This window comes from Lichenostomus cassidix, chromosome Z (assembly GCF_008360975.1).
Source record: "Lichenostomus cassidix isolate B80296 chromosome Z, HeHo_3.0, whole genome shotgun sequence".
NCBI lineage: Eukaryota > Metazoa > Chordata > Aves > Passeriformes > Meliphagidae > Lichenostomus > Lichenostomus cassidix.
The window spans coordinates 1,699,384-1,720,186 of record NC_139511.1 but is presented as its reverse complement, the minus strand read 5'-3'; the positions used below and the strand labels follow the sequence as shown (position 1 = coordinate 1,720,186).

The 20,803-nt window shown below is 41.1% G+C and overlaps 1 protein-coding gene across 3 annotated transcripts in view; it reads right to left on the bottom strand.

Moving 5' to 3' along the window:
• The window catches only part of VCAN (versican), a 99,048-nt gene that overhangs the window by 35,802 nt on the left and 42,443 nt on the right, over positions 1 to 20,803 (bottom strand). Inside the window, exons 7-8 of one of the 3 annotated variants that reach the window (XM_085043651.1) lie at positions 17,661 to 18,071; positions 15,141 to 16,154 (exon numbers count right to left, since the gene is read on the bottom strand). In XM_085043651.1, coding sequence (XP_084899777.1) covers positions 15,141 to 16,154; positions 17,661 to 18,071 — 1,425 coding nt within the window. Of the gene's footprint in view, positions 1 to 15,140; positions 18,072 to 20,803 lie in introns of all 3 variants that reach the window. The other 2 variants (XM_085043649.1, XM_085043652.1) reach the window with 2 other exon arrangements.

Sequence of the window (20,803 nt, the reverse complement as noted above, 5' to 3'; positions counted from 1 at the left end):
GACAAAACTGCTAGGGAGCTCTGAGAGTTTCTGATTCTCCCTGAATTCACTATAAAATAACTGCACCCACATAGAGAAGCAGAGCACCACACACAGAACTGTGCATGGCCAGGAAAGATGCCTTGTGCTGTGCAAACAGCTGAAGGAGGGATGTGTACAAACAAGCTGATGTACAGACTGGTGTGCCATAAAGATTAATTACGGTTTCATACACAGCAATTAAGACTGTGCGACAAAGCGTGCAGCTTTGCACAGAAATGTACATTAAAAATATAAATTATAAGGCCTGGATGGGACTGGATGGGCTGTAAGGTAGGAGGGCACCCTGACTAACAAGTCCTGACCAAGAGCACAGTATTTTTGCAGCAGAGCACACCTGGGAGTCCCTCAAATTAGTAGCTCACGCTTAGTCATTTATGGAAGGCAATAAATTTAGTGAACAACATCTGTTCCAAATTCACCTAGAAGACAAATACAAATTCTTACACATGCAGAGATCTCTATCAGACCCTACTTTTACTTTATTAGCTTTTTCAAGATCTCACATGCCACAACAATCCACATAAAAGAACCTTAGCAAAAAGTATGATAGTCTGATAATAAGCTTTCAGGAGGCTCTTTCATTAAATAATAAGTGTTTGGGGTTTTTTTTGTATGGATGTTCTTTTTACCCCAAGTTAAAAATAACCAGCTTTTCAGATGACAGTAAAGAATGCAATTGAATGATTTTTAAAAAATTATTAATTTTTTTCCTTCCTACAGGTTTGATTATTCAGTGTTAGTATTCAGATTATTCAGGGTTAAGAGATTTGAAAAATGCTCTTAGATTCCAGAGAGGGCAAATAATCTACATGATGATTTGGTTCATACATCCTTGTCAACCGAGTATAAGGCACTGGGATGAAAACCTACCATAAAAGATGAATATAGAGAAAAATTCTTTATCTGTTGAACTGGTTTGTTAGACCCTGAGGGCAGCAACACAAACACTTGAATTAAACTGCCCAGATGCCACTGACTTATGCTGCCTCTATTTATTTCATCCCCATTCCAGCTGCAGGTAAACACTTACAGACCAAAGACTACTAAAAAGAGATGAAAAACCAGGACTTTAAAGGGAAGGAGTTTGGCTATCAAATACGCTTATCAATGGCTTGTGGAAAAAAAAGCCAAAAGGAGCACTTTTTCAAAGAGGTGCTTTGTTATCCTGGCTCCAGGAAAAGGAAAGTGAAAACAAGTAGCTAAAGAGGAGCAAAGCCAAGGGCTGTCAGCTCAGAGTGCCAACCCAAACAAGTCCTGTGAGAGATTTATCAGCAAAACCCTCTTGGAGAGAAGTGATGAGGTATGCACTGAAATGGAGATGGAAAGGATAGGTGGATGGGTGTGAATGCAACACAGAGTGTTTCTTAATCCATTTAATACACCAAGATGTTCCAAATGACCTGCATGGCACAGGCATCTGTCTCAGTAAAAGTTCCTACACGTAAGAAATGGAAATCCCTCTGGCTACAGGGTGATTTTACCCTGCTACTGCATATAACCACTGAGCCACTGAATAAGGTGCCATAAATTTTCATTACAGCCCTTCCAGTCCATCATGACTGGTTCCAAACCCACGTCAGTTTTTCAGTGGGTCAAACAGAAAAGCTGCCTCCCTGTTTCTGGTGCACGAGATAATGTCTGCACACATCCAGAAATGTGTAACATGCAGCAATATTTCTTTTCTTGAGAAGACTTTTAATATTCTACAAAGAGATTTTCCAAGGCTGTTTTTGGGGGTGCAGGCAGCAAAAGGCATTTTCCCTCTCAAAAACCATCAGATAAGCATCTGAAGAAGAATTAAAAGGGAATTAAACAGAAAACATATTATGATGTTTTCCAAGCTTTCGAAACACAAAATATTCCATTCAGAAGACTTAATGGTTTTGTGAAGTCTCTTTCAAAGTGGGGCTCTTAGCATCTAATCTGGCATCCTGCAGATAACACAATTTCACATGCCTGCAATTTGTCCACTTATTGCTTCAGAGCCACATGCTGAGTTACTTGTGAGCAATAGTAAGTTCAGTCTTTTGTAGAAGGACTAGTGGTCTGATAAAGCCATGAAATTCACATAAAATGTTCTGTAGACTTTAAATTGGTCCCCATGTGTTGATAAGAATACAGTTAAATAGGAAACAAAAAGAGAGATTTTTAAATAGAAGACTAAAATATTTTTGGACTGTTTGTTTTGAAAGTACTTCAATGCATAACATGATGCTATCACAAAATCCATAACATTTGCCACCAACAACCCATAATGATGAGACAGGTTTGCATGAAAAATCAAAAGACTTTGCATTAGTCAAATTATTTCCTGCACTTGATAATCAGAATTTTTTGGGGTTGGCTTCAATAGAGTTATATCAAGGTGAATAAAGATTAAAATGTTATGAGTTACTGTTGAAGTGAGCCCAGAGGAGCTCCAGCAGGAGCAGAGGATGGAGCAGCTCTGCTGGCAGAGCTGGCATTGCTCAGCCTGCAGAGGAGAAGCTCTGGGGTGACCTCAGTGTGGCCTTCAGGGCCTGAAGGAGCTGCAGGAAACATGGAGAGAGACTATTGACAGGGGATGGAGGGACAGGACACAGGGAATGGCTGCAAACTGCCAGAGGGCAGGGATGGATGGATATTGGGAAGGAATTGTTCCCTGGCAGGGTGGGCAGGCCCTGGCACAGGGTGACAGAGAAGCTGTGGCTGCCCCTGGATCCCTGCAAGTGTCCAAGGCCAGGCTGGACACTGGGGCTTGGAGCAGCCTGGGACAGTGGGAGGTGTCCCTGCCAGGGCAGGGGTGGCACTGGATGGGATTTAATTGTCCCTTCCAGCACAAACCATTTCATGATTCTATGGTTCTATGAAAATGTTAATAAAACACATTTATATATGTAAATGTTTTCAATGGTCTGCTGCAAAATCCCTGCACATTTTTGGGATGCTCCTGGTGAGATTGCAAAGGTTACCCACCACAGAGAGCCTATGGACAGCTAAAATCCAAACTCCACTTCACCTGGAAAACAATGAGGAGTCCTCAAAGCAGAGGAGCTCAAAATAGTTCAAAACCTCTAGAAGAGCAGTGAAGCCTCAGATAGGATTGAGGACGAGGAAAGACTTAACCATCTTTCTGTCATGCACCAACTGCCCTGAACCTCAGCTCTGCCAGGAACCAGATCTGCAGCCTGGGTGGATTCGAGCAGCTTTATGGCCATGGCTTGCTGAAACTCTTACAGCAAGGAGCAAAAATCCAAAACCTCAACCAATTCCACAGGAATGTGTCAGTTTCATTGAATGTATTTTGTTTTAAAAGCATGCTGAGTAAATAGAAAAGGGTTTTGACAAGCTGTCCACAGTAAAAGAAAAAAAAAATCAAAACCTTTCTATTAGGAAGGAGGTTCATTCCCCTTAAGATATTACATTTAAATTGGAACAAAACCATTCAATTTTACAGAAATAAATCAATCTGATAACATCTTTTGGGCTGTTTTGTTTCACAGAAAAGGGATTTTTCTTTCTTTTTTAATATATTGTTCTTTTCATTTAATTTCAGAAGAAACAAGATTTTGAAATAGAGACATGTCCTGCTAAAGCAAAATTCCAAGCCTTTGGTACATGCAATTCTTCTAACTTGTGCAATCTTGTAGTATCATTATCCTACCTAAGCACAGTCAAAGTGCAACAGTGCTCCAGGCACACCCCTTCTCCTCTTCAGGAAAAAGTGGGAATACTGCCAAGGAGCTGGTCTAAGGCATTAAAGAAACATGGCTACTATTATACACACCTAAGTCAAAAAAAGAAAGAAAAAAAAGTCCAGAAATAACTAAATTTTTGATACTTTTAATCCTTCTACCTCTCATTACCATGACTAATGTATGTGATGAGGTCTAGTAAAATCCAGTTCTTGATTAGTGTTCACTCTAAACAAATAAAAGGTTTTATTTAGTTCACTTTAAAATGTTTCCCAGCTGGATATATATTTCTAAAACTTTTGTTAACTTTGGCTCCCTTTACAAATCCTTAAGGATGTAGGGCAGATTTCAATAGTTTGGGGTTTGGATTGTTTGGGTTTTTTTAACTTCTAAATTTTATCAAAATTTATGTTTTGTTATCCCTCTGAGAGTTATTTTACTCTGAGAGTAAAAAGAGATGAATGCATTACACATACATATATATAAATTTACCTTGCATAAAAATCACAATGACTCAAGTAAACTTCTGGAAGAAAGTAATTGTAAGGAGTGACTTTTGCACAGCTGGCTGGGTAGGAGTTGAAAGTAATTCAAGGTGGGTGGTCAGTCTTGCCTACTGAAATTCACTTATCCAGTCCGTCTGCTTTACCATATTTGGGTGTTTTCATGCAAAATCTATGAGTATCAATATTTCTGGCACTTTCCTGCACTGCAGCCTTTTTACAGCCACGCCAGAACCCCAGGCTGGAGCTGCTGGCCACGGCCAGAGGCACCTGTGGAAAGTGGACATCACTCAGGTGGACATCTGTCCAGCACAGGGCTCTGGGCTCACTCAGCCCTGCCAAGCTCTAGGGCAACAGGCAGGATGGTGCAGAAACCATGTCAGAAAGAAAGGAACTGTTTTATTATGGCAGCATATCGTGGAGCCCTCTGGCAATCCCTGGCGTTTCCTTTGTTCTCCTCTCCCACCCGACAATAACCTCGTTAAAGAGAAGCAGACTGAGTGAAATGTCAAGTTGTTAAAAATGGCAGCTCTGCCGTGTCAGGGCTGAGCCCAGCACGGGCAGGATGCAGCTCCCTGGATGGTGCCTGGATGTTTGTCATGCAATATTCAGAGGGCAGTCCTTCCCACTTCCTTGCTGCTCCAATATGTCACTAACAAAACACGACTGGTGCCTCCTCTGAGCAGTCCTGGACGTGAGCATCCTTCCAATGACAACATTGCACTCACTGCCCACGGAGAAGGCAATTCTACAGCTCTGCAGGGCTAAACAACCCAAACCCGAACAACTGCCGTGCAATAAATCATTTTTCTCCAGATGGAATCCGAAACAAAGCAAGGAGTCAGGCTGTATCTGACTTAGCTGGTGTGTCTGGGTGTGTGAGGAGGGAAGGCCAACTCTGCAGGAAAGAGCAGCTGCTCACCAGAGTGACTTAATCCTTTATTTAATGTATGATATTCCGTGACTGAGGTGGAAACACTGAGATATCAATGGTTCTTGTCCTTCCCTATCCCACTTCACCACCATCCCTTCCTTGCATTCACACCCTGCTGACTGGGGCAACCTCAAATGCTTCTGCCATGACTCAGGTGGCACAAGAAAGAACCAGTTCTGGCCCTACCAATATGGGGAGAGAATGTCCCCTCCAAGAAGAATCAAAAATTCACTTACCACAACCTAAATGTGGGAAAAAGTCAGAATACTACACTTAGAATCTCAAAGCATATGCCCACCCTTTGACTGCTCCTGTGGCTGCTCAGGGCTGGAAGGAATATTCTTTCCCCTCTCCCTTTTTCCAGTAATATCAAAAATACCTGGCTTCAGGAAAAATCTTACAATATACTCCTTAATGTGGCAGTTTGGGGAAAAAATTGGTTGACATCATATTATTTTAGGAGTAAGAAAGGTTGGTTTACATACTAGGCATGTACTAAATTTTACTTTCTTGATTTGTCTCAAAAGAGGAAGGAAAGGAGATAGGAAAAAGGAGATAGAAAAGGGAAGAAGACAGAAAGGAAGAGGAAGAAAGGTTGAAGAAAAAGAGGAAGGAAGGAAGGAAGGAAGGAAGGAAGGAAGGAAGGAAGGAAGGAAGGAAGGAAGGAAGGAAGGAAGGAAGGAAGGAAGGAAGGAAGGAAGGAAGGAAGAAAGGAAGGAAGGAAGGAAGGAAGGAAGGAAGGAAGGAAGGAAGGAAGGAAGGAAGGAAGGAAGGAAGGAAGGAAGGAAGGAAGGAATAGAAAATGGGGATTTTTCTAAGAACTGAAGCTATGATGACAATTACTCCACCTGCTTTACCCCAAAATGCTCTTTTTACAGATATCTGGAGAATTTTATTCCACTGATCATGACACTTTTCTGGTATTCTATCTCCTACCATTTCTCAAGCACTTTTCCAAGCACCTCATAAGAACACATTTAATTTACTGCCTGCACAATCCCACTGGTCATGCAGACAGCACCCAAAATCACATTTTTTGGCTGCAATCCCTGCTCTTTTGGGATTTTTTTTGAGCTGTTAATCCTTTGGCAACATACAGTCATTTTCTCATGACAATTTTATTTTTAAGCTTCATTTTTCTTCATTGAATTATGACTAAAACTTTGGTAGAATAGTCCATTCTGGGGCAAATCACCCTTGTCCTGGACCCATCTGCATGTGCAAAATTACTTGAGTAGCTACAGAAGTGGCAGTGATAACTCAAGTTATGCAGTATCTTCAAAACTTCTTAAATGCAAATATGAATACATGATTAGAGTGATTATCTGCATAAATATTGACATACATGGCACAAGGATTTTTCCACATAGATCTGAGTCTTGTGCTTTGCAAATATTGCTCAGGAGACACAGAGTGGATTCTGCAACTTCAATTTTAATAAATTATTCTCAGTATCATCCCTTACTTCTGAAAAAAATAAAACCAAACTAATTTTTTTTTAAATTTAACTGCAGGTGATAATAAATGAAATTGTTTTGGTTATCAAACACCCAAAGCAGCCTAGGGTTAAACCAGAGATTCTCAGTGAAATCAGCATAAGTCTGTAAAGACCCTTCTGTGGCAGCTGGAGTGACACAAATGTGTCTCTCTATCAGACACAACTTCAAATAGTGCATAGAGAACATGAGTGTTTCTTTTAACCATGTAATCACATAATTTTTTATTTCAAGAACATTTTTCATCCCAGCTTTCTTTTCCATTTTGTTTTGTTTTTCCCTGGAAAAACTGGAACATTTGTTCTGGAAAAATATTAATTTGTTTTTAGAAACACTTTGGGTTTATATTTTGGTTTTTTATGAAAAAGACATTTCTGTTGGACAATACTTGAGAACAAAGGTTGTAAATCAACTACAGCTAAAAATAGATGCTTTTCACCAGTAAAAATCAGCAGAGGGAGACATATTTTTGACTATAAACTACTGCTTGCCACCGACTCCATCCTGTGCTAACATAGCTGCAGCATTAGTTCACACCTGACAGGCTCTGTATGTGGTCAGAATAAACTGAAATATATATACATAGCTCAAGAAGTCAAACAATTCAATTAAGGTGTGAACAAATACATATCCTGTAATACTTTGGGTTAATCCTTGGTCCTCTCTGTTGGACCAAATGTCCACAGCATTTCCCAAGGACTCATGAATTTTGCTTCCAGTGCTCAATATTTAACTAAACATGTGACTGGAAATTCACCAGAAGCCAGAATAGTGAATATATACGTAACCCCAGAATCATTTTACTCACCACTTTCAAGAAAAGAAAAGCAATGGTTTAGAAAAAAATCCCATAATGAAATACAATCGAAAATCTCAGTGCTACTCTGTGTACATATAGGCACATTCTTTGCTGCTATTTTGGCAAAAACAACAAAAAAAAATTACATCAAATATGTGGAAATTCTTTTTCTGATGCCAAAAAACCTCCCACTGAAACTATGGGACTCCTGCTTGATGAGGTGTTACATGTAAAATCCAAGAGTATGGTTGAAAGTTAAAAATTAATGTTTCTTGTGCACTCTTTGAGCTAATGATGGCTATCAAGGAGGTAATGAAGTGTAGCAGAGGTGATACCAAGGCAGGCAGGGACTACTGGAAGACACTCCTGACCAGGAATAAAATTCCAACTGCTTTTCTCCTCCTCAGGAAGTAGAAATTTTTCATACTGAATTCTCCTCATTTAAGAAAAATAGTAATGCAAGACTTGTCAGAAAAGTCCTAATTCACTCAGAAGCTCGGAAAGAAAAAATTACTCCAGAAAGAAAGATTGAAAATTTCAGCAACATGTTCCCAAAGAGAACACAAAATATGCAGCAGCCACTCTGCACACATCCTCACTTGTGGCAGGAAAATATTCTGAAAGACATCAGTGCATATTTTGTATATTATTGATTAAATCTATCCCCTAACCACTCCAGGAAAAGAGGAAGATTTAAAAAGACTAGCTGGATTAACAAGGATTAATCCAATCATTACACTGAAAATGTGCAAGAAAAACAGCAAGAAAAGACCACTGAAAACTCCATCTAGGAAAGTTACAATCTGAACACATTCAGAAAACTTTGGTACAGAAAATCACTTTCCTGAAAAAAATTAAGTCATATTGCATCACCATGTAAAAGACAGCTCATCTTTTCTGCATTAGGATTTCTTAAGGCTTTCTCCACACGTAAACAAAACCTCTAAAAGGATTCCTGTTCTTCACAACAGAAGTATGAAAAACTACATTGTACCTATGAATAAAATTCCTTCATTTCTCACATGAATAAACAAAGAGCCATAAGAAAGCTGGAAATGTGTAATCCCTATGTCTAGATCTGAGACGTTTCCTTGGATACAATGCAAAAACAGCAGGGAATGTGTAGGCATCCTCTGAACAGTATTTAATGTGAGGGCACTGCTCCTTGTATCTATGGAAGTCTAGAAAGGAATGTTGGAAAAAAAATTATTGTTCTATAATAAGTCTTTCTTCAGGAAGAGCCAGCAATAGTGGCCTAAAGACCACTTGTTAATTCAGTTTTAGCTTCTTGTGAAACTTTCTAAGTATCAAGTTTCAGCTCTGTTGGATATGGGGCTGGTGGTTTGGGTTTTTTTCTTCTTTTCCTTTGTTTTTGAAAAAGGGAGTAGTGCAAACAAAAAGAGGCTTGAATTTATTAAAATTATTTGGTTGTTAGGTTTTGCTTTCATACAGAGCATCACTGCTGTTGGTGTATAACCTATTTTAAAAAGCCCTCCACATCACCAGAACACAAAATGAGTATTTTAATACAGAAAAACCCCAACTGTTTTAACTAAGCAACAGACCTACCAGTCTGGTCAAACTCAAACGTGTTCTGAAGAAAAATAATCACCTAATTATACCACAATCCAGAAGCTGCAAACTGCTTTGAAGACATTCTGATACCTACTATCCCCACAACACTCTGCTCTCAATCACCTCATTGGAATTACTGTGGTGTAATTACACTGGGGAGGATGATATCAGGATCTGGCCAGGATGCTCAGCATTTAACACTTCAGTTACTTGAGGCACGAGAGGAACGTGGCCATCTCCACGCCAGCTTTTATGAATAACATGGGGAATTTGGTCATGAAAACTACATGGAAATTACTTCAGTCAGACCTGCTTCCCTGGGAAATGAACTTTAGAATGTCACAGCTAATAAGGAGACAAACCCAGCCCTCCATTAAAATAAAAAAACAAAAGGAAATGTTGCATTTAGTAAGGTGGGAAATCGGTCCTGCCCATGTGAGGCCATTTTTGCTGTTGCTTCAAGATCCCACCAGAAATTAATTCAGCCCAGCCTAGCTGCAAGACAACATCTTTCCTGACAGTAAACCTTGGCTTCAAATGGCCCTGTGAAGAAATCATGACTTTCAGTAGCATATACCCTTCGTTTGAGCAAAAACAAATGGTGATTTCAGCTCACACAAGACAAAGTCTCTTCTCCTCCAGCAGAAGTCTCTGTGACACAGTAATTAGCACCTGAACTTTTTGAAAGGCACCCCAAAATTGCACCTAGTGTACCACAAATAAGGGTGTCCACAGAGATTATTTGCCAGTGGGCATAAATAAAACAACATAAAGGAGAACATAAAGGATGAAGAAAGATGCAAGCCTGGATGGTGCAAGCTTTTAAATTGTTTCTCTTGCAGGCAAGGTGCTGCCTGGAAGGGATTACTGCTCTCATCCCAACACCCCCAGCCCCACAGCAGAGCCAGCATCTTCCCTCCCTGCCCAGCACCAGAGCATTCCCACCCTCCCACACACACTCCCCCCTCCAAAGTTACCAAAACCAGGCCTGAAAAAGGGGACATGGTTATTCTCTGTGACTGAGCAGAGAAATAAAAGTATCAAGGGATAAGTGTCAGGAAGAAAAAAGACCTATTCAAGCTAAAGACAATGCTGGCAAGAATAAACACGGGTATAAACTGGCCAAGAAGCAATTCAGGCTAGATATTAGAATCAGGCTTAAAGAGAGCCATGACGATCTTTGACAGCCCTCCAGAAGGAGCTGTGAAGACAACAGGATTAAAGGAATTTTAAGGCAAGGCCTAAGATCGACCTGAAAAGACTCTATTCTGCCTCCTTTGTTAAGGTTTATGACTATGACTCATTACCATTCTGCATTTCATTCAAATTTCACATGCCCTCTCACACTGCTAAGACAGAAATATGCATGTCAGAGAATTACATGTTGAAACACAAAGGTTTGTAACCTCTTCCCATAAAATTCCACATCTACAAAGCACAAGTTCCTGCAATTTCGTTCTCTTCAAAGCTGGAGGGGACAAGAAACCAGACAGAGCTGGTGTGAGTCCCAGGGTCCAATAAGTACTTTGAAACACATTCACTAAATAAAGACTTTTAAATGTCTCCAAAAAACGCAGGTGTGCAAATTACTCCTGATTCAGACAGGAGTTATGTTTCCAGCATCCCCCCAGCCGCTGTTAAACAACACCCCCACAAGCATTTTTCAGCTCATAAAAGCTTTATGAGCTGAAAAGTTCCTTCAGGTTTGGGTTTTTTCTTCCCCAGCTGCTAATCCATGACCTTCCAGCACCAGCAGCAGCCCTCACCACTACAACATTGCAACTACAATTACTAAACTACAACTGTGAGGACACAACAGGGCACAGGGTGGCAAATTCTGCATCCTGGCGGTGGAAGACAAACTCTTGTGTCCCATCTGATGCTGTGGGAAGCTGTTCTTGTGGTGCAGGGGTATTTGGCTCCCTCACTTCCATGATTCCAAGGGAAAAGCTCCTCGTTCCACTCAAGGGAGTGAAGGTCCCAAGCCCCTTCCATTGGTCCTGTTTGAAGCATAAAAAACGGATTTTTCCTCATGTGCTTATTTTCCTCATTAATTGAATATTTGCCTCATTATTTCCCTTCTTTTTTCCTCATTAATTGACTGTCATTTTCCTCATTAATTGAAACACCAGCTCTAGATCTGCCCACGTGCCATCAGAAAAGATGTGTCTTATTACCCTGATTAATTTGTGCACCTGCCTCACGTTTGACCACATGGAAGTGTGTGGATTGTTTGCACATTTCCTCAATGAAAACTGCTCTTTCATTATTCTTATTACACAAATTAGAATTCTTTATCTGTTCAACTCTATGTTCTTTCTTATCAGCCCTAGAACACATCCTCCAGAATCTAAATTGAGCTTGACCTTCTACCAGGCCTCCAAATTACTTCTGTTTCCAAGTTTTGTTTGTTTTTATCTAAAAGCAACTGAAACTTCCTTTATGAAAGTATTAATTGACAGCAAGCATGAATTTTTAAAGCGAGTAATAAAGCTATTTACCCTCTGGATAAGAAAAGTCCTCTAGGAAAAACTTTTTCTGGTTTATAAATGTAAAGTCTTAGAAATGACAACATTTAATAGCAACTTTCAGTTATATATATTGCACTACTTCATATTAAGGGGGATGTGTGTATAAGACAGAATAATATCCTTGCCATTATATTTAATTGAATTTAACTCAACACCTTTCAAGTGCAGCTTCAGCCTGCAATAATAATGAAGAATAATATCCCCCACATTCCATACATCCATAAAACATTCCATATATCAACAGCACATTCCAGCCCAAGGACTTCAAAGCTCTCCAGAGAAGCTGGTGCTGGTTTGGTGAGGCTTTGAGGAGAAAGGCTCAAGAAATCCTTCCTGCTTCTCCTTCCACCTGTACTTGGCCACAGGTGAACCCACCTGAGCCAGGGCTGCTCCCACCACCACAGGCCTCTGTTCTGCCAGGGATGTTCTCTGTCCTGCCAGATGGAAACTGCCAGAAACATCTCAAATCCTCAAAAACTCGCCCATTTAGCACGATCTTTCTCTTCCACATGGAATGTGAAATACTGCTCCTAACTAACAGAGCCTAATGGCACCTCCGTGGAGCACTTAAATATTATTGTGCCCACGCTGTGGATGGCAAATGGAGCTGCAGAGAGCAATATTCAGCTGTGTAATAGCAAGTTTTTATTGTAATTGAGTGATGGGAAACAAAGCATGGTGCTGAATTTCTGCTGAGCCCTGCCTCGCTGTTAAACTGTTGCTTCTGGCAAAAGCTGAACAAAAGGAGGTGAAGAATGAGGGGGAAAGAATAACCTCATAAATAGTTCCAGGACTTCTGCAAACACAAAAAGGAAAATATATTCGTTTATAGACAATACCATCTATATATAACCTCTCATTATTATTCCTATTTGAAATAGCTATTTTTTGAAGGGCTTTGGTGAGAAAGCTGTCCTTTCCTAGGAGGCACTTTTGGACTCTTGACTGGAAAATCAATGAAAGACTTTGCTTATAACCATCACTGATTAATTTTACCTTAAAATGCTAGGCTGTGTTACCTTGAAAGCATGCCAAAGGAGGAAAACCCTTTATTTTATCAGAGATATAATGATGAAAACTGTATTTATAGTTGCTGATCAATAAAAAGCCAGAGGCACAGTTTATGTAGTTCTTTATGACTGTGAATCAATTCTCAAATAAAGGGTGATAGAATAAGAAGACTCTGCATCCTAGTGAAAGGCATATGTTGGTAAGATTTGCCAAACTCATTCCTCTTCATCACTCCCTATGCACATTCTCTTCAGCACAAAGAAAAGTTTATGGACTAAGGAAAAATGAAGCAAAATGGCCTGACAGGATTTTTCAGACATAGTCTTTCATTTCTGTAGCAGTAAAAGTAATCAATCCAAACCCTCAGAGAGAATAGATATCTGGCAGCTCTAACTGAATTTATGGTAAGGAGGTACAGGGTGCCTTTGGATGGCTAAGTGGAGGAATTCCCACTGCCAGGGCCTGAAAACAGAATAATAAAGAAAACTCCTTTTTAACCTTGCATGAGATACATGATGAGGCTCTTTGTGTTCCAAAAGAACTCTGACAGTGCCATATTGAGAATTTAATAATATTTCAAGAAAGCAAACTTTTTTTTCTCTCCTCAGAGGCTAAATATTTCTTAAAGGCAGTTTTTTAAGGATGATTAACTCTGCTTATAAACACCGTCACACATCTGCAAGTCTACACCTGGGAAATGCATGCACAGCTTTGAAAGGTGGTGAAGATGAAGAAAACAAATCCTGAAGTTAGTTTGTCCTGGAGACCTGATCACCCTAGGCAGAGCAAGAGTACCTCTGAAGAGCATCTACACATTGATCCACTGTCCTTCAGACAATCCGCTTTGAACCAAATCCTATTTTAATGAAGCACAGCATTCTGAAAGAACACAGTGTAGAATAAGGCTCTCCTTGATGTACATGCAGAGAAATCCTAAATCCACACCCTTCCAAACCATCCTACTTCTTTCCATCACCTGGGGCAACACAGCACAGCCCACACTCCTGTGTGAAATAAACTGCAGCATAACTCAAAAATCTAACAACAAAAATAATTTCCCCACTAACTAGTCCAGCTATTCATTACTAAGTCAAATTAATTGAATTTCCAGAGGTACAAAAGGATTTGTTAACTCTTTTCTTCAGAAGTTACCCTTCTGCTCTGACTTACTGGGCTTGTATCATTTAATGGAGACTCTCAAGACACCAGTAACATATAAAGACAAAATAATGATAATATACCACGGAAACAAAAGCTTCAGAACTATCATTTTCTGAAATAGAAGGCTAAGCTACCATTGATATAACTTGTGCAGGTTTGCATCCTGTAAATATGAAGTAGGATAATAAGCATAACGTCAAAAAAAGATACCAAGTTAAGGTATGAAATGTCCAACCAGGATACCTCACATCTCAAGGAAAAAAACTTCTACTGGCTTTTGATTTTTGAATGGAACCCTACCAAGCACAAACCTGACAAAACCATCCAAAAGACTCCCATAAATTATGGATTCTGCTGGATGAGTTCTTCAGAGACACGGAGGTTACAGCCGAGAGCCAAAAAGAAAACAGTTTCTCACACAATCATTCTAAAGCAATGCTTGTAGTTACGATATTTAAGACACAAAATCCATTTTTTACTGTGTTCCTTCAAAAAAATAAAATAATTATTATACAACTATAAAATAATAAACAGAATAAAACATTGAACCGAAGAGAAATTCTGTGCTTTGTCCTGCTTGTCAGTTCCTCTACATTCATTTTAAAATATAAGGTTTTACCGTGACATCTTAAATAACAGTCAGTTGACAGTCTTCATTAAGGTAAAACTGCACATCCCTCAGCCGTTGCATTATGGAGACATATTCATCATAAACCCCAACAGTTCATTGCTACTTTAGAAGTTTCTGTTCTGGATACCCATGGAATTGAAGCTACATACACATGTACAGAACCATCAGCTAAAAAATGTGGCAGAATTAAAAATTACGTCAATTTGCATCACATATTTTCTAAGATGGATTTAAAAAATGCTGTGATATGCTATAAAAACATGAAAAAAACCCCATTCCTCCAAATGACAGGAGGCACTAGAGTGGTTTAACCATTTTTTAGCTGACTACACTGTACATGGCATTGTTAATTGCTACAGACCAATGGAATGTTAAAATAATCTGGTGCTTCGTTTAGGACTAGTAATGCATGGAATGGAAGCTGTGAAATTAAAATGCTTGTTTCACAGACAGCTGGAGTTAAATTGATGACTTGACAACATTCAAAAAGAAAACTGGACTGTAGCCATCATGACTTTTAAGAGGAAATATAACAGTTTCATATTCATTCTCACATAGAAATTATTCTTACCACACAGCATATATAAAACACATTTCTGAGGGGCTTTTAATGGACAGAAAAATAGACCTACCAATATTCGGTAAGTTGCTGTCTAGACAAAAGTGGCACTTTGCATCCTTCAGTGATCCAAGAAACATCTCCAGCATATTCTAAAGCACACCTGTCTGTCAAGACAAACTGTCCACTCTGATGGACTGCGGGTCTAAAAGGCAAAATCTTACCTGTGTCATTGCCTGTGATTTGAATAACATACAATCTTATGTCATTATCAGGGTGTGAAGTAGAAGGAGACACCTCCTGAGGTTGCAAGGCCTCTGTGGCCTCCTTCACTTGGGGTGGAGCAGTAGGTCGTGCCACTGCCGTGGCAGTTGACGCTGTGAAATATTCCGTATCGATTTCTGGCTCTAGCATCTTTCCTGGGAGATCATCCTCAGCTGTGGCTTTGCTGGGGGAGACAGATTCATCAATGATGATGATGTCATGGCTTGTTACCTCCTCCTCTTCCTCAGGGATGATGCGTGGAGTTTTCTGGGTGACAAAAGGTCTGGATGCAGATGTGGGCTGAATTCTGTCTACAGCACCAATGGAAGGTGTTTTTACACTGCTGAGAAGCATTGCCTGATCTGTTGCAGTAGCTGCAGATACAGCTGGCTTGATTTCCTCAGGTTCTGCAGTCATTCCTGAGCCTTCCGTAGCTTGGCTTGGAGAAGCTCCCAAGGTCAGGTGAGTAATGCTTTCCACAGTGGAGTGTCCTGCTGGCATCCTGTGGGAGGGTGGCACAGATTCCCAGCTCCCTGCATCACTGTCTTCCTCCCTGGTGGGAACTCTTGGGCTCTCCTGTGTTTTTGCTTCAGTTCCAGCAGTTATGGCCAGCACTCCAGTGACCTCCTCATCTCGGCCAGGAGCAGTTTCAGCTTTCGGGGTCACTGTGAGGTGCAACCAGGTGCTGGTTTCCTCAGGTCCCAGCACTCCTCCGTGGTCTGTGAACTCTGCTGCAGGCACTGGTACCTCTGTTGCTGTGAACATCTCCTCATAAGCTGAGCCTGTCTCATCCTGCCTCTCCTGAACCGCTGTTCGAGGTGATTCAGGTCCTGGTGACATCTCTGGTTCTTGTGTGTGGGCAGAGGTCACAGAAAGCATGGGCTCTGTGGCAGTTCCTGGTTCCCAACCTCGGTCCTGTGTGGAGAGTTCCTCTGAGAACCCCTCGCTATGCTTTGCAGTTGTTTCTGTTGCTTCTGTATGAAAGATATCATCAAAAGGAGTCTGATCAGTAATTGGCACATCTCTAGTGACCTCACCGTCTACAGTAACTGGAACTAGGGAAGCATCATACTCCTTCTGTGGCACTGCAGTATCTACCTCTGTTACATCTGTAAATACAATAGTTCCCTTTATCCCTGGTGTCTCATCTCCTTCAGTTCCCCCCACGGCTGTGGGCACAGCACTCGGCCATACAGTAACACTGGAGGAGCTAAAAGACCCTATGGTTGCACTACTTTCTTCCACTGGTATTTTGGATAGTCTGGTCATTTCCAAATCCAAAGAGCTGCTCGTGTGGGAGGCGCTTGTGGTGTCTCTACTCTGACCAAAATCAGCTGACACCACTTCTTCATCCCTTGTGGTCTCCGCTGGCTCTGTGCTTGTCTCAGTTTCATCTGTAGCTGCTGAAATTGGAGCTCCTGGGTGCTCTGTGGATTCTGCAATGTGCCCTGGGGACGATGTGGGCTCCATTCCAGAGAAGCCATCCTCTGTAGCAAGCTCAAGCACTATTTCAGTGTGAGATGACTCCTCTGTCATATACCACTCTTCTTCATCTGTTGTGCCAGAGCCTGGAGGAGCCTGTGTGATCTTCTCCCGTGCAGAACATCCCTCAGATTCTGCTGTAACACAGGGTGGAACAACAGCAGTGGAGTGAGGGACCTTCACATCTGTAGTCTTTGTTTCTGGCTGCTTTGTCTCCTCCTGCTCCTCCAAACCAGCTGATGCTTCTGTCTGCTGAGACAAGGGGATAACAGCCGTGGTGTCTTCTCCAAAGCTTGGCAGGGAGTCAGTGCTTCCAGAAACGGCCCCAGATTCTGTTTGGTCAGCAGCTGACACAAAAAAGGATACAGGTGTTCCAGATGCCACGGTGGGCTGCACATCCCTGAGGTCCTCTCTGCTCCCTTGAGCTGAGGCCTCGCTGTCAAACACTGTTGCAGAGCTGAATTTAACCCACGGCGTTGACTCTTTTGCTGTAGCAAACTGCCCAGTGGTCACTGCGTGCTCATCTAGGAGTGTCTGTGGTGCAGCAGGCACTTCTGATCCTGAGGCACTCCCAGCAGCCACACCAGAATCCCTGCCAAGCACCGTGGTGTGCATCTCGCTGCCCTCCCCCTCTGCAGAAAGGTCAGACCCATCGGTCAGCAAAGCTTTGGGGATTACAACAGTCGTAAGCTTCTTGTCAGATTTGGCCTCCATTGATTCTTCTGTGGGTGCATTCGTAAGGTGAGACACATTCTCTTTTGTCAATGACTCTGAAGTCCCTGTCCTGGCAGCCTCTCTCCGAGAAGTCTGTAAGAAGCTATCTGTGGCTGTCCTCAGAGGACCCACCTCTATTTGTTCAGTCTGATTATCAGCATCATGCCTTCGCGCATCTCCCGTTTCAGTATCTTCCCAAAAACCAGTGGAACTCTTAGCTACAGCTGTGCTATCCTGAAAAATTACAGAGGTCAAGAAAGCGTCCTCAATGCTTTCAGACCTACCTGGTTCCTCGGGCAGCTCTGCTTCAGAGTAAGTGTGATCCAGTTCCAAAGCTGGAGACGTGGTCTCTGTCAGCCTGGGTGACATATCGGATTCAGTCCTCCCCAGTGTATCGTAAGTGAATATTTCGCCATCGGTGACAGTCTGAGGTAGAAGGGTGGTTAAGGGAATGTTCTCCATGAGCACCTCCATCTCCCTTTTCTCCTCAGCCACATCAGTAGTCATTTCTGTGTCTTCTTCGCTCTCTGGGGTTGTTTCCTCCTCAGAAGCTGTTGGGGTGGCAGGCACTTCAGTGGTCGGAGTCTCAGAGATGGGAGGCTCCAGAGGAACTACATCAGGTGACAATTTCACACTGTCAGTTCTCAGGGATGTCACAGGCTCAACAGTTGTAGGCTCTGTTGTGACTTTTTTAGCTTAAAAAAAAAGGAAAAAAATACAGTCAGTACACAAATTAATGTTACCTTAATTCATTAGTTTGAATGTTCCCAAAAAAACCCTAAATGCCACGCTGAAAAACAATTGTTAAGTTCAAAGGCTTTAGGTAGTTGTTTTGAGCTTTGAATGATATACAATAACACACTTTAAAGCTGCAGAACACCTAACTTAAAGTCAGATGGAATGAGAAAAGTAGCAATATTCTTCATATTTGTCATTTATGTAATTACCCCTAGAAGTCCTTGTGTCAAACAAGTGCCTATCAGACAGCCAGGTACTGATCTGGGAAGACAAAACTTTATTTGAAAATGTCAAGGATGACATGGAGCTGCAGACCTGTGGGTTTTCTTCAAGGCTTGCTGAAGCACCCAACTCAGATGTACAAAGAGGGTGAAATCCTGACTTCACTGATTTTCAGCACTTAATTACAAGCTGCATAAAGGGAACCCTCACTGCAGAGAGCGTGTGCTTAAGCAGTGGAACCAAGCATGCCACTAGATAGTGCTGCTGCTGCCCTGCCTTTAAATTATGCTGGAAGAAATTTATTGTGGGGAAAGGTGAGAATGGTGAGCCATAAGATCATAAACTTAATAGTAAGAAAATGATGTTGATCTTTGGAAAACACTTCAAAGATGCTCCTCTGAAACTCCTCCACACAGAGAAATGTTTCCATGGGAGTGCTGAACATGCAAAGGCAAAGTGTTGAACCCTCCTAGATGAGCAGGAGACAGAAAGAAAAGTCCTTCCAATGAACCAAATTGTGATGTTTTAAAGGACCTGGTGGCCTTGCACTTTGTCCACTCCCACATTTCCATTCCATCTGAGGAGGAAATGTGTGCCAACACTGCAAGGTCTGTCAGTAGATTTTAAATTCCAGAAAAATGTGAGTGCTCAGAAAACAGGTTTTCCTCAGAAAAGCCCAGGTTGGAAGCATCTTCCCTTCTGCCAGTTCTTCCAGGTCAGAAATCTTCAGAAGGGCCATGGGAGCAGGTGGGTGGAAGATGTGAATGTCTTAAACCAGTGTTGTTAACTGCTAAGTGACTGAGAGTGAAAAACCTTATAAGGATGCAAATAAAGAAAAATATATAGTTTTTAAGTCACAGTAAGCATATAAAGAATGCATTAAACAGTCTGTGCTTATGAGGACTCACTGCTTACCAGACAGACACGACTACATCTAGAACTTCCTGCAAAATCAAATCTTGCTTAGCTTCTAAGAGTGCAAACAACTCAGCTCCCCTCACGTGCAGAAATCAAAACAATTACATTATTTACAGTGTGTACTCAAGCATAAGCAGTAGCTATGCACAAATCCAGTCTTGTCACACACCCATAGCTAATGAGGTGCTCCTTGGATAGCTGCAGATAGGAATTCCATAGCTGCAAGTCAGGATGACACAAATATTTGTTCAGTTTCACAAACTCAGCTTTGAAAATGCCACCTTTGCAAGAGACCCATTTGATTTACCCTGATGTAGGAAGGCTGGTCAGAGCATGGCTGCTCAGAGTTTCTGGAAGAACTTGAAGGTAGAATTACAGAGTAAGAAAATGAGGTTAAAGGGCTGATATTTCAGCTTTCCTGAAGGAGAAGTGAAAGTGAAAAGGAAATTGTGAGGGCAAGAAAATATGACGTTGCTGTGTTTAGAAGTGGTGGTGTTCTTTGCCAGCAGGAAAAAAAAAAAAAAAGGAACAGCTTCTTTTCCCTACCACATGTTAAAACTTTTTGTGGTTTTATAAAGAAGACTTAGATTTTATGTAGACATGTGTTTTTTCCATTTATATTTATTTATTTACTTCTTTTAGGTTGAAACATCCAGTTGAGCAAGAAGGAGTAAAGTTCTTGAAACCCCGTGGAGCAAAGGACAGCCTGAACATGAGAGATTTTTGTGTTTGGGGCCCTGGAGAAGATGTTTGTTGCTTTTTATCAATGTATGAGACAGTGCTCAGACAATCAAGCATCAATGAATTCTTGCTATTTTTTCCCCCCTCTCTGCTTGGTCAGGGCCAATTTGAACCACACCAGTTTTATTTCACAGCTTGGGAAATGAAGGAGAGCACACAAGCTGTGTGTGCTCCTGAGTGATAGCAGTTAAACATCTCCTAAAAAATTCACCAATCTTCCTCAATGGCTACTTTATTTGGTTTTTTCAATGGCACAATGGAAAGGAGGCAGCAAAGTCTCAAACTTTGCCTTCTAATCACAGGACCAGTTTCCTTAATGTGGATGGAATTGGCTTTGCAGCCAACACAAACACTCCCTCAGACCCCAATTGCCATACTTTGAGTGACTATCAGGATCACCCTCTGAATGAACATGAAATTGCAATACCCTCCAACAGAGCTAGACAAAAATGAGGGCAAAGTGAATAAATTTTTTAAATCTGTGGAAAAAGGAGGTAACTTTATTTCATCGCTGCTGGGAAATTGTGTACACTTACTCACAATCACTTACGCAGCTCCCAGATTTCCAAGAAATGCTTGGAAGTCCCAGGAGTTCACATATTTATGCCTGGGATGCAGATATTTATTGTTCATGACTTATTATCTGCTAATGACTTGACAGAATAGGTACACATTTATTATGCAAACCTGAAAAAACACCAAGCATATTTGGTTTGTTTATATTAATAACTGAATCAATAAATATTACCTTTATAGAGTGTTATAAGTAAGGGCCATATTTTTTAAGAGTTTATCAATAAACAGCCAG